Raw genomic sequence first — 13,502 nt, 5'->3', positions numbered from 1 at the left:
GGCAGGTATCACACCATGCCCTGCCCTGCTGATAAGGGGCTTTCAGTTGATCACAAATTAACTGCAAACTTACCAGGTTCTACCTGAATTGTGTGATGCACCAGGACAAAGCCAGCTCAGAGCTGAGCTAGAGCTGCCAAAGTACAAGCAAGGGCAGAACTTGGTTCCTGCTGACCCAGCTACAACTCAAACACATTTTGCACATCGGCCTTCAAGCTTATTAAGAGCAAACTCAGCTTAGCTTCAGGTGCTTGTGTATTTCTTCTCACACCTTCTCGTTCTTGTTTAACAATCCCGTCCTCTTCCTTTCCCTAATCCCCCAAGTAATCCAGCACTACCTGCTAAAAGATGGTGAAGCCGGAATAAAAAGGCATTCTATTTTTTTTTTAATCACATTATTCATCATAACCATTTGTAACGTTACATTCCCAGTTCATACAGATGGCAATAAGATTTCCTGACATCTCTCACTCATCCGCAGTTGGCCTTTATTCCTATTGTTATGAATTTGCAAACAGTCCCTATTAATTCATATGTGACAGTCAGGAGAAGGTCATGTATTTTTTCCTCATGCACAAGATCAGTTCTTCCCAAACTTACACTCTCTGCATCACTCTCTCTGAGTCATTTTCACCTCACGAGGTTTCTGTTTAAGCTGACATTTGCCTTAAACCCGATTGCTCTTCCAAACAGTACTCATAACAGAATCTGGTGGGCTTTGTTGTTATTTTATCTTAATCTAGGAAATGCTGGTAACTTCATTATCTCTGCAAAAACATGGTTAATTTTATCCTGGACTCCTTTAAACATCTTCCTGAAATCTTAAGTAAAAGCAGCGTATTTGGAAAGTGCCTGGGAGGAAAAAAAATCATTTTGGTTCTCATAGTTGCATTCATTTCAGAAATTAAATACTTTTGGGCCAATTGCTCCCTCCTACAATCCTTAGTATGACTCATTATAGTCCTGAGCAGGTGCCCTCAATTCCGTAGTCACAAAGTGAGCATCAGTTTCATCTGCTTATACTCCTTTTTCAGTACTTTTTTCCTACTTGCATCTGAAATTGCCACTGGATTTTAGCACTTTCTAGTCCCGCGTTAAACAATGTGCCCAGCTTGGGTCATGGATGGGCTGCTCTTCCTCATCTCTTTCCTCAAAGAAGATGCACACAGGTAGCAAGTGTGTACTGCTTGGAGCTTGTGTTATAGGAGGTGCTGGAAGAAGCACAGTGAGGCAGACGGGGAGAGGGAGGTGGGTGCTCACCTGCAGGTCCTGGGGGAGGTTGTAAGTCTCCTGTAAGCCTTGGGGAGCACCCACTCTCCCTCATGCCCCACCAACTCAAGGGGAGCTTTGTCATCAACTCCACTAGAGCTCAGGTTCCATTTCACATGCTGGACAATGGTGAATGAGTGCTGGCCTCAACACATTTAGGCCATACTCCATCTCTCTTCTCAATAATCCAAATCCTCTGACGATAAGCAAGAACAAGAAAAAAAGACAGATGGGAAAAGCTAGAAGTGAAATCCATGAGCTTGGGACGTATTCAAAACCAGCCTAGCCAAAGCACACAGAACCCAGAAAGGCGGGGTTACTACTGGCAAGTGTTAGCAAGAGCCTGCAAAGGCTTTAATGTTCAGAGGTGAGACATTTCATACATGCTCTGCGTTCTATAATTAGGTGAGACAATACGCTGCAGGCAAGGAGAAGTTTGGAGATTGCTGGATGCCACACCGGCTCCTTTCCACAGTGATGTTCGTTCCCAAACTCAGGAGTTTTGACATGAAGTTTTGTGCCCATGAGCTCTGCCCCGAAGGGACCATGTGTCACTACACTGAAGAGAGTTCTCCACAATCCTACCACTTGCACTGAAATTGGGAGACTCCTTACAGGTGCCAATATCTGACTAATGATCAGTGTCCAGGGACAGACTCTGCCCCAGTGCACAAAGGGCAGGAGAGAAGGTGGCAGCAACATGGCTATGTGACCCAAGACAGGAGCAGAAGAGACCCCATGTATAATGACAGGGGAAAGGGCAGCCTCCTCTTAAACATGGTCCTGGAACCTCCTCTGCCACTACTGTTTATCTGGTTAAAAATGAGCAAGCAAACAGACTGTGGAGTATTTCTACCGCTCTTTTAAACAGGAAAGCGTCTCCTGTCTCAGTACACTTGTCTCACCTTCATGTTGTAGAGACATCACATTTCTCTGAAAACCATATTTAATCTTTTTTATTTTTCTTGCAAAAACCACCTTAGAAATGTGGTGCATCTCCATGAAGCCACATTCAATTGCAGCAGTGCAACAGGACACGCCTGGATTCGATTCCATTTGGACCTATGGAATGAAGGGGAGGAGGCCAAGAACCCCAAGATCCCTCCCATATTTGCCTGATAAATTGAAACACTCCTGTGTTGATTTGGCAGGTCACCCTGACCCCCGGCAGAGGCACTCAAGCAGGTTTTGCAGCCAACCACTGGAAGGTCCTGGCTTATGTTGGAATCTGCTGGTTGCCAGGTTTTCTCTGTTTTTTCTTCTTCCTCTTGACCTTGGATACACCAGTGTCCATCCCACTGGAATATTCAGATCGCAAGATCTCAGCAAGGCGATGTCTGCCATGGGTCTTCTTGAGAAGGTCAGACCTGGGCAGAGGGAAGAGAAGAGGAATTAGATTTCCTTCTCTCTGAAATGCTGCTGGGTGGGTTACTTATTTTACAGCCGTGGAAAGTGACATTTGCGCATTAGCAGAAGAACAGCTTCCTTTTCTTGAGGCTTGATTTGAAATTCTGTCTAATGCAAAATTAGATATTGTTGTGACAGGTTTTCACAAAGGTGGCAAAATATCATGCCGTTTTTAAAAGCAAGCCTTTGTTCTGTACAAATGCTCCTGCAGGGGTGGTGGGGAGCAGGAGGTAGGTTGTGCGCTGAAGGCTGATGAATTAGGTGACACAGCAGTTTGAAAATTATAATAATAATAATAATAAAAAAACCCCCCTAACAGCCTTAAGACATTGAACAATGGAAACATTTTATAAACAGAGCTTATACCCAGAGCTTGAAAACACAAAACCCCCAAACAAACAAGCAAAAAAAAGTCTGGAGTCTAAACCCAACAGACTCTTTTCTTGCAGTGTCCTGCAGACATCACATGCACCTTACAGCCTCCCTCTCCAGAGACCAGCTTTTGCAAAGGTAGCTGCATTCTGCCCAGCCACTAAACTCCAGTGTGGATCTCCCTGTAGCCCTAAACTGCCAGCTATAAATATAAAAACCCACTCAGCATTTTTCCACCACAAGTTCTGCCACTGCTCTATAACCTTGGGCAAATCTCATCCTCAGTGCTGCTATCACCCTCACTCATTTAAACTGCAGGACCTGTCATTCCCTACCATGTTCCCATGGTCCCGGGCACAAGGGGTATCCACAGCCCTTGGTGTCTGCACATCCCACTCTCTTTTTTATAATACAGACCAGTAACAGACCCCAAAAATTTCCAACAGTGAAAAGAAATCTGTCCCTCTAAATACAAGGAAACAGAAGTCCCCCATCCATGCCAGTGTGCATTTACAACAACGCATGGACTGCAGCAGTCCTGAAGGCTGACACCTTATAGCACTGCCTTGCACAGTTCCTCCAGATGTCCAGAACCGTGCTGGCATCACAGGAGAAGGAAGCATTTTTGGCTGCTGTAACAGATCAACCCATTCATTAGGCCAAACACACAATGAAGGCAAGGGAAGCAAACTCTTGGCTGTCTGGGGTATTTGCTTGTCCCCTTTTCACAGCTTGTTTTCCTTCCCTGTGTAGGTTTGATGGCTGGAGTGCGTTTGGAAGGATGGATCAGAATGATAAAAAGGATGGTGTGATGATTACCACTGACAGTTTTTCCTAGAAGACAAAGCCTGGAATACAGAGGCAAGAAGACTCTGCTACCATTGGTGTAGCTTCCATTCTCTCACTAATTAAATGTTCAAGCAGAAGGGCCAGAGACCAGACATACCAGAGAAATAAGACACAGCCACCACCCAGCCTGAACCCACAGAAATGAGACAAGACGACAGAATGAACTCAAAAGCAACTGTACAGCTAACGAAGCAAATGTGCTGCTGCTAGAGCTGTATCTGCAGCACCTCCACAGCAGACGTGCCTTGTCCAACTGCCTTCCTGAATGCACAAGCCCCAGCAGCACAGAGGGGTGTTTGTGGGTGGCAGGCCAAGGTGTGCCCTCAACCAACCCAGCTCTGCTGCAAGAACCTCGTAACGCAGCTGTATCCTCTGCTCAGCCCCCTCCATCACTTGATAAAGTTTCTGTTTGACACTTTCATTGTGTCTCCAAGCATTTACTACAGTAATTCGAGGGTTACCAAGCAACAGATCAGTTTACTTAACAACAGGGAACTATCTGCCGCAAAAGGACAAGTAATCCACCAGTAGCTGCCGGGCTGAGTTTCAGCTCAGCAGGGAGGTTGTCCAACACTTTATTATCAATCAGGTAAAATCATTGCCCAATTAGTAAATCAATACCCCCTGGTGCGGTGATCAGCTGTACACAGAAAAGCAGGGATGCAGGGAAAAGTGAGGTTTCTCCCTCTAACCAAGGCCACAAAAATCAATGGAGCTATGCTGTGGAACCTGTGCTGATCACTGAAAAAGAAGAAAAGCAGCTGTCAAGGCCCTGTGTAACCACGAGAAGGAAGAGCCACCAACAACAGCAAGAATCTGCAGTGACAGTACATCAGGAAAAATGCCCCAGGTCAGAATCCCTGGCTGGATTCTGATTACTGCTGTAAACCTGTAAATTCCCCTCTCTGCTCAACTGGTGAAAGTCTCTGGGGCTCTGCCAAAGCAGCCAAGATAACATCAGTGAGGAAAGGCGCCCTGTGGTTATGAGACAAAGCCCAGGAGAACAGAGCAAGACCTTGACACTCACCCCCTGAGCATCCTTGGGCAAGGTATTTAATCTCTTTGGCCTTTATGTCCATTCTCCCACCTCATAACCCGGGATGACTGCATTTTCCCTGTTGCGAAAGGCTTGTGTGACGTTGATTTAAGAGAGTTGTGTGGTGATACTGTGGCAAAAAGCTTCACAGAAAGGCTGTGAATTTAAGATGCAATTGCAACACAGACAGAACCCATGTTCCCATCACTGGATAAACACCTGGATTGTCAGCATCTCTTTCTGTGATCTCATGTCTAGATATCACACTATATTGAGCCCTAATGAGAACACATCACGTTGATAATGGGCAGAGAAATCCCCAGCCCTTTAAATTCCTCCCTCCAAACACAACAGTCAGTCTTTAGGTGGGAATTACAAAACAGTGCAGCTAAAGGGAACTTGCAAGGGAAAAAAAGATTCACTTATGACTGACCCATCCCAATGTGCTACAGTGTGAAGACTTCAGCAGGGCTTAAAGGAGAAAAGAATGTTCAAACGGATGAGAAAATAGCCACTTTTATTAGGTGGGGGAAAATGAGACAGGAATAGAGAAGTCATAACTCAGAAAAGAAAGCAGCCCCAACACACGAGTTAGGAAGAACCAGTCCCTGAACACAAGCGATCTGACTTCCCTGTGTTACTGTCCGGCACACTGGGTGTTGAGTGCTGTGACAAATTGGATGCCAGGCAGAAACACTACTGGACTACTGCTCTTTTATGCCAGAACTGGGATATCAGGACTCCCATCAAAGACAGATGGGAATTGGTAAGTAGTCAAGAGCCAGCAGAGATGAGTAAGCACCACCTTCTAAGTTCAAGTGGGGGACACATCATCCCTTCATTTGCAAGGCTTAACCCCAGGCCAGCCACTCCTTTGGACTTTATGTTTGGCGTACAGGGCAAAAGCCATATCACTCTAAGATCTATCTACCTACCTCATTATCAAGGGGAGAGAAAGGTGCTTTGCACAGTGAGGAAGGGAAGGCAGAAAGCCTAGTAATTGCTTAGCATAGTCTGAGAATGCTCTTCTCCTCCTAAAGGAGACAGTGGAAGGAATAAAAGACCTGGGTTTACAGCTATCTGTGCACATCTGTAATTAAGCTGCAACCTCACAAAGGCTGGTACTCAGAGCCTCAACAGAGAGACAATAAGGAAACAGAGAAACTGTCCCCAAATGACTTTGTTATATCCTGAAAGTCCACGAAAGACCAGGCCAGAAAGCAACTTTTAAAGACAAAAGATCTCTGTTCTCCTCCACAAAACTGGAATAATTTTATCCACTTTTTAAAGATGAGAAACTCCCGAATCTTGCTAAATGCATCTCTGAATAATGAAAAGGCAGAAGAGGAGCATCTGGAAGAAACAAGAGATAAAAAGTGTCCAGGGAAGGAAGGAGAATAAAATCTTTCTTTCCTCTGCTTCAGTTTCCTTCTACCTTCACCTACAGAGCCACTCCCAGCACACTGCTCCCCTTCCCCATCCCACTCAGGAGCCACAGTACTGGTGCTGCCCAACCTCAGAGGAAACCTGAATGATTTGGACCGGTCTCCTTTTCTGGCCACTTGACTCTAAACTCTTTGTTTTGCTCAAGAGTATCAGAAAAGATTCAAGGCAAATCAAGGCAAAGAACCCCGAACAGGTGAATATTTGCAGCACAAGTGATCAGCCTGAAATCCTCTCTGTTGTTTCTAGCTCTATCTTCTGCTCTGCCACCTGACACTAACTCGCCACAGAAGTCTCACCTAGCCTATATATAACATACCTTCAATGCACTCAGTTTGTGACTTCCACATGCCCTGGGTGACTTGTGGCTTTGAGAGCTCTGAAAACACCTTCCACTGAATTCCACAATCACTGGCAACAAGACGGTAGAGCAATAGGGATTATAATACTATGGCAAAAAACACTCCCAAGACAAGTACACAGAACTAAGCTTTGAGGATGTTCAACATAGCTGAGATCCCATGGACAGCTCCAAGGCACAAGCAGAAGAAAAACATACACAAACTGTTATGTTTCTATGTAACATCCCACTCATCTCCCACACATTACTGGTAAGACTGTAAGAACGATCACCAGACTGAATTCATTACAATATGCAGACCATCATCCTGGATTTGGAGACTCTCAAACACGTGGGTGTGAAAGGACCAACTGGCAACAGTAAGACAATGAAACAGTATGACACCATTTTTCATTTTCATTTCAAAATTCTATGTTTCCTTGGCACATCTGCTTTGTCAGAGACCTGAGCCACAAGCTGATCCCCAAGCCAAAAACTCTGACATGCCAGAATAGTGGTTCACATATATGTGTGGTTTCTTGAGTATCTTTTGATGGCTCAGAACATACCTCTGCTAGTCTTGTTAACCAAATGGTGAATGAGCTTGTTCTTAGAGATGTCTCCTTCAACTTGGTTGGCATTGCTGTCTGTTCCTTTGTCTTGAGCTGTGTGAAATGCTGGTGCAAAACAGTGCAGCAAGTATAGTGATCTTTAACCAACACACAGCATCTGCAGCAACCAAAGGCTCCCAAATTTCTCCAGCTGAGGAAGGAGGAGTATTAAGTTCTGACACATTGTCCCATGGTGTGTCTTTGGAAGAGACAGGAGAAGGCTGTTTCATTTATCAGAAAACATTTCAACATGGATCACACTATCAATCTGCCTGACAGCATCTCCAACAGCTCTTTGAAGTTGTGCCAGCAGCAGAGCTGGGTTACCTCTGGGCCAAGGCTGCTGCAACACCTGCTTTTTCTACTTATAGCATTGGATGAACCATCTGCAGCCAATACAACCCTGTTTGGGTTTGGTTTTTTTGTTGCTGTTTTTTGTGGGGTTGGGGCAAGGAATTCATCAGCAGTCCTACACTGCTCTCGACAAGTCAACAGATGGCCTAGGTATTCTGTATCAGCTGATGTAAACCCTAGCTTGAGAAGTTCAAGGAAAATTATTACTTAGTCAGAATGACCATCAAGTGCTGTTCCGGAACAGTCAGAGCAGACTTCATACTAAGATGTGCTAAACAGTAAAGCCCACCTTACCCCTACTGAAGTGAACTGTACTTCAGCTACACAGAGACAAACCTCCCAGTTTCACTACCATCCCTTGATCTTCACCCTGTATGGAAAGCACAAAAGCATGATTGGGAGGCTGGGAACCTCCCAGGATTCTTGCTTCTGTCAGGCTTTTTCCCAGCCTAAAGGACAGAATATATTTCAATTACAGAGTGCTGATCATTTTTTGGTGTGTACCAAACAGCACGGAAGTTTTCCAGCTCCATGTGCAACCCCTATTAGCTTGCTCAAAGACGGAACAAAAGCTTTGTACTGCAGCTATGGTGGAACAGGACAGTAATAAAGGGCATTGCTGCATGCAGATATCCATCAGATGGATTTTACAATTATACAACTTCAGTTTCCTAATAGGACTTTTTTGTAACATCATGATGTGGTAAGCAGGACTCATCTGTTTCCCTGAACTGCCTTAACGAAGTCTGATGGTGATATTTCCTTTCACAACAGCCACAGCTCTTACTCTAATTTTTGGATCCATTTGCACTCCAGTCCATGAATACTCGCTCTTACCTGAGCTCCAGTCTGGCTTTCTAGAGCAGACTGCCCAAACCAAGTGTAATTCCCAGTGGGCAGAATTCCAAACTTGCATTTTGACTAATTAAGTGATATTAGGAAAGCTATAAAAGGCACACAAAAACTGGCAGGGAAACTGCTTCTAATGATTATACAATTGCTGTGCAGGGAGACCCAGCTGCAGCCTTGATTCGCGTGCCCTGTCAATAGAAGCATTAGTCTTTCCAAAATTGTCAATGCCAAGATGTTCAAAAGTGGAATCAAAAATACGAGGTAGGACAGAAGGCAAGAGGCTACTAGCTTCCACCCAAAGGAGACTGCTGCCCTAGCCATACAAAGGAGGACACACAGGGTTACAAGGTATATTTCCCAGCAGGAGTCTAATTCTATCTGACCACTAAATACTGAAGAATGAATTAGTACAATAATCTTGCAGCCAAAACCTTTAGGGCACGATGATACCCATATTCAGAGCAATAGCAGTGTAATAATGATGTAAATAAATTCCTTCAAATGGAAGTATCCTGAACACATTTTCTTGATTCCATTTTAGTTAAGAGTTGGACTTAAACTCTGAAGCATGAGGGGATTTTCACCTTAATTTTTATACTCACTTTTTGTACATGCTGTAGCAACTATGAATATACTTGATACTCACATGTAAATTCAATCTTTCTGAGCATTTCTGGCATCAGAGAAATCCTGCAGCAATGAGTCCCACAGAATCTATTGAACTTAAAGATTTATTTCTTTCTTCATAATGACTTGAATTCACAAACTGAGCAAATTAAGTCGCAACTCCTCACCACAGTGAAACCCTTTGGGGACATACACCAGCCTTCCAGAGTTCAAAAGGAGAAAACAGACCATCAGTCACCACAGAATCTCATAAAACCCCACTGACCCAAAATGCAAAAGATTGAGTAGCACAGGGATGCTTGGTGGAATGGCAATAGGTCTTTGGCATCTGCATTGTGAATGAGTCAAAACCCATGTCTATCTGGCATGTCAGCTACTTCCTGCACATGCTGCTTCTCTGCAGTGAACGAAAGACAGTTAATCCCTCAATGGAAGTGGGATCAGCGTCCTTACGTCTACCCTTCAGTAAAAGCATGAGCCCTGACACTTACTAAGCTGATGTACTACTGTAACTTAATACATGGTATCTGGTTCATGAGCTCATGTCTTACCTAAATACAGCATTTTGACTTTCAAAAACAAAATCATGAGCAATTATTTACCATCTTCAGATCGGGTTTTGCAAGAACCACTACAGCTGAGAGGACAGTTGGTTTGCACAGAGAGATCTAAAAGATACATGAAAATTTTACATGTGCATTCAGAAGGAGAGGGCTGCTTCCACACTTCAGCAGTGAACCACCAGGCACCTGGCTCCTCTGTCTTCCTGTCTCACCTTCCCCAAGCAGGCTCTCTAAGGAGGCGCTAAGTACAAAAGGAGACTTCAAAAGAAATGAAGAGTTTTCTTTGTCCTCTTAAGGAAACATCTAATGATTGCCTTTACCCCACTTTCAACCTGGACTGCCTGTTCTTTATTCTCTGGGCAGGTGCTGAGAGATGAGGCTTTAGTGAGCGGACTGATTAAAAACAAGTATCGGATGTTTGGAGACAATGTGTAATATGACAACCAACACTCACGGTATCACATAGGAAATATAATTAAAAAGATTGCTCTGTGACTATGCTATTATAATTTCAAGTCTTGCATTTTACAATTAAAAGCCATTTGTCTTCTAAACGGCAGGATAAATTCTGAGTGTGAAATCAAAAGCATTTCTCCCTAAGTTAACAGCGCTATCTTGAATTTATGCTAGTGCAGACTGAATTTGAGTCTATATTCACTTTTTCTGAACTACCCTATAAATACTAACATATCTTCCCTCTGTTTTGGTTTTTTTTTTTTAAGCAGACACAGAGAAAGTTGATTAGAAACAAGGTTCACAGGCAAGAACAATTGTTGCATGTCACAACTTTGGCTATTTCTGCAGGGTCTTAACATTCCAGATGCTCCTGGATTTGAAATCTGGAGCTTGAGCCGTGATGAACCTGTGCAAAGTCTGCCCACTTTCTCTGAGCTGCAATTATATGATCCACGTGCAAATGAGCTTTCAAATCACTCTCAGACCATTTGTTCTAACACCTCCACATCCCCCAACCCCACATGTCCTGTGCATAAACTACCTACTGTATATTGAGCTTGTCTGTACTATAATAGGATGAAGACTTGGGGAGGAGGAACTCTGTCTAAAAGAGGTTCGTAACAAGGGAAAAAGTAGCTCTAACAGAGTAGCAACATCACAGGAACAGAGAGAGGCATTGTTGCAGGCCAAGTAATCCTATGACACGCTACTGTCAGTCATAGCTTGACACCCTGCTGGGCCAGCAAGACATCAAAGCCCACCCCATACCATCTTACATGCTCTTTATCGGCTAATCAGGCTATTCTTCCCGAAATAAAGCTCCGTTAAATCCCCTGCTCACAGGGGCATTCCCATCCTGTTGCCCATCTGCTGGTGAGGGTCAGCTGAAGCAGGAGGCAGATCAGTGGCCTGTCCCTGGTGGCTTCTCAAAGCAGGACAATGCGGTCTCCAACTTTTTATTTTAAAATCCCTTCCCCTTCCCCCCCCCCCCCCCCCCCCAAGATATGTACATGTGCAAGAGATGTCACCAGCCCAGGAACAATTATGTGGATTAGTGTATTAATGGCTAATGTTTGCTAATGGAGTTTGCAGCAACAATTACACAGAAAGAGTCACAACTGATACTGAGAAAAGATTTTCCTCCTTTGAATTATTGCAGTGATTTCCCTGGCAAGCCAGAGGTTTGTATCCTGCCATTGTGCTAGGGAAGGCAGTGAGCCCTTAATGTTGTAATCTCAAAAGGGAGGATTATCTATCCTCTGGAACCAACTCAAAGTAACTAGGATCGGATATACGGAGCACCTTCAGCTCCGTTTCAAGTGGAAAAGAGGATTCATGGCTCTGCTCCTCCAGAAGCATCAGGGAGTCTCAAATTCCTCACACATGACAGGAGTACTCAGAACAGCCCTGTCCACACACCAAAGGGGACAGAGCTGTAACTCTAGGTTTGCTACAGACTCTTCTTGGGGAGATCCCACAGGATTTTGCAGGAATGCTTTTGGCAGAACTACTTAAATCCACAGGCAGCAGTGCCCAAGTTTGCAGAAGGATCACTTCTACCAACAGATCTGCCTTTTGATTTGTGCTTGTATCTATATAACTAGTCATTCATATAATGAATAACCAAAAAATACACTGCAGTCTTCCCCTTTCTCTCAGGTACTAAGCTAATCTCTTCCTAGGGAGGAGAACAAGCAGTCAAAGTTGCAGCTGAACATTCTGGGAGGATGGACACAATTTGTCCCGTGGCAAATCTGACAGCCAAGAAACCTTTGGTGGAAGTGCAGGAGAAAGCCTACAAAAGACTGCCTGTCTAGTGTAGAAAAGGTGATAAAAAATGCCATAGGAGCCCACAGAAGGCCTTTAAAGATAGTAAAACACACATTTTGCTCCTGATGCAGTGGTATTTGTCAAGGCCGGGAAGGAAGAAACTATCTTGTGAGATAAATCAGCACTTATACAGCCTTGCTCATCATGTGCAGGACAGCCAACTTCAAATTAGAGAAGTAAAAATATTAATTTTTCTGCTATTTCCTTGATGCTTTTATCATCTTGTGCCCTACACCAACAGCAAGTACTTATCAGCACAGCTGTATGTGCGAGAGCCTTTCCCTAGAGACGGATGAGGACAAAGAGTTGCTGTACAGTTGATCCTGAGCCAGGGATCATAGCTTTCCATAGGACCATGCGACTGGAAGTGGGCATGTGAACGGAAAAAATCTGGCAGGTTCTACTATGGAGGTGCTTGGCCTTGACAACAGAACTGCTGCTGGAGCTCTAGCTACCACGACCTGTGCAAGAAAGAGAATCAATATATGGGAAGTCTCATTCTTTGCTCTGGAGTATCGCCTGTACCCTTCCTCATCCTTCAAGGTAGCTCTTCAGTGAAGTATAAATAAATAAAAACTAGGCTGTGCCTGCTCAGAAGACTCACAGGAGATGATATTTTTCAAGTGATCAGAAAATAGAAAAGCTGCAGCAAAACCCAGGCTAGTCTGTGCAGGTGCACCTCCACACAGCAGCTTCCTTCAAAAAAAAGCATCTGAATTCCCACTTGAACATTCAACCAAGTTGGTTTAATAAATGTAATTTTTAGGCTCTCTGAAGCTATTAGGAAAAGGGGAATGAAACAACAGCTCAGAGAGCAATGCAACCTAAGCCAATGGCTAAGTATCATTTAGCTTCTCTGGAACAATCACACATGACCTGCTCATGGCAGTGGAGCCGGATTAGATGATCTTGAAAGGTCCCTTCCAACCCAAATCATTCTAGGATTCGTGGAGCAAGCACAATCATCTTGAGGAGCAAAGAACACCAGTTTGTCATGTGGTGTTCCTCAGCTCAGAAACATCAAGTTGGCCTACCTTTTTGGTCTTGGTTTGGTTTTCTTCTTTGAGCCTGCAGTTGGAAAAGCAGTCAGGTTCTGGGGGGCATCTCTCAGGCCAAAGCTCTTGGCCAAATGACCCAGGTGGAGAGATCTGATGTGGAAGATGTGCTTGAGGTTCCTGGGATAGGTGGTATAGGCACAAAGGAAAGACTGCAGTGCTGATGGGAGGAAAAAAAAAAAATAAAGAGAGTGAATTCTGTTTGCTACTGCATTTTTATATATATATACTTAAAGATTCAGCTGTTCCAGCCGAAAGGACATTGGTCTTGTCCTTTGGGACACCTCCTGGTCAGCAGCTGGTAGAAAAGGTTGGTACGTTAAAAATCTGTGAAGGTTGTATAGTACTAATACAATCCTGAAAGGAGAAGGTAGGTGGTGGAGAAGCCTTAGGAACTGAAATAAAGCTACATTAAGTTGCATTAGGTTTGCCTCTTGC

At 44.1% G+C, this 13,502-nt stretch overlaps 1 protein-coding gene across 5 annotated transcripts in view; it reads right to left on the bottom strand.

Annotated features, from left to right (window-relative positions):
- Positions 1–363: 363 nt before the first annotated feature.
- The window catches only part of DDX31 (DEAD-box helicase 31), a 57,184-nt gene continuing 44,045 nt past the window's right edge, over positions 364–13,502 (bottom strand). For 4 of the 5 annotated variants that reach the window (XM_030506782.1, XM_030506779.1, XM_030506780.1 and 1 more), the window contains 2 exons: positions 13,044–13,224; positions 2,204–2,636 (listed from right to left, as the gene is read on the bottom strand). In XM_030506782.1, coding sequence (XP_030362642.1) covers positions 2,486–2,636; positions 13,044–13,224 — 332 coding nt within the window. In that variant the 3' untranslated portion in view covers positions 2,204–2,485. Of the gene's footprint in view, positions 2,637–13,043; positions 13,225–13,502 lie in introns of all 5 variants that reach the window. The other variant, XM_030506778.1, reaches the window with a different exon arrangement.

This window comes from Strigops habroptila, chromosome 15 (assembly GCF_004027225.2).
Source record: "Strigops habroptila isolate Jane chromosome 15, bStrHab1.2.pri, whole genome shotgun sequence".
Taxonomy (NCBI): Eukaryota; Metazoa; Chordata; class Aves; order Psittaciformes; family Psittacidae; genus Strigops; species Strigops habroptila.
The sequence above is the reverse complement of the archived record's forward strand: the minus strand, read 5'-3'. Positions and strand labels throughout refer to the sequence as shown.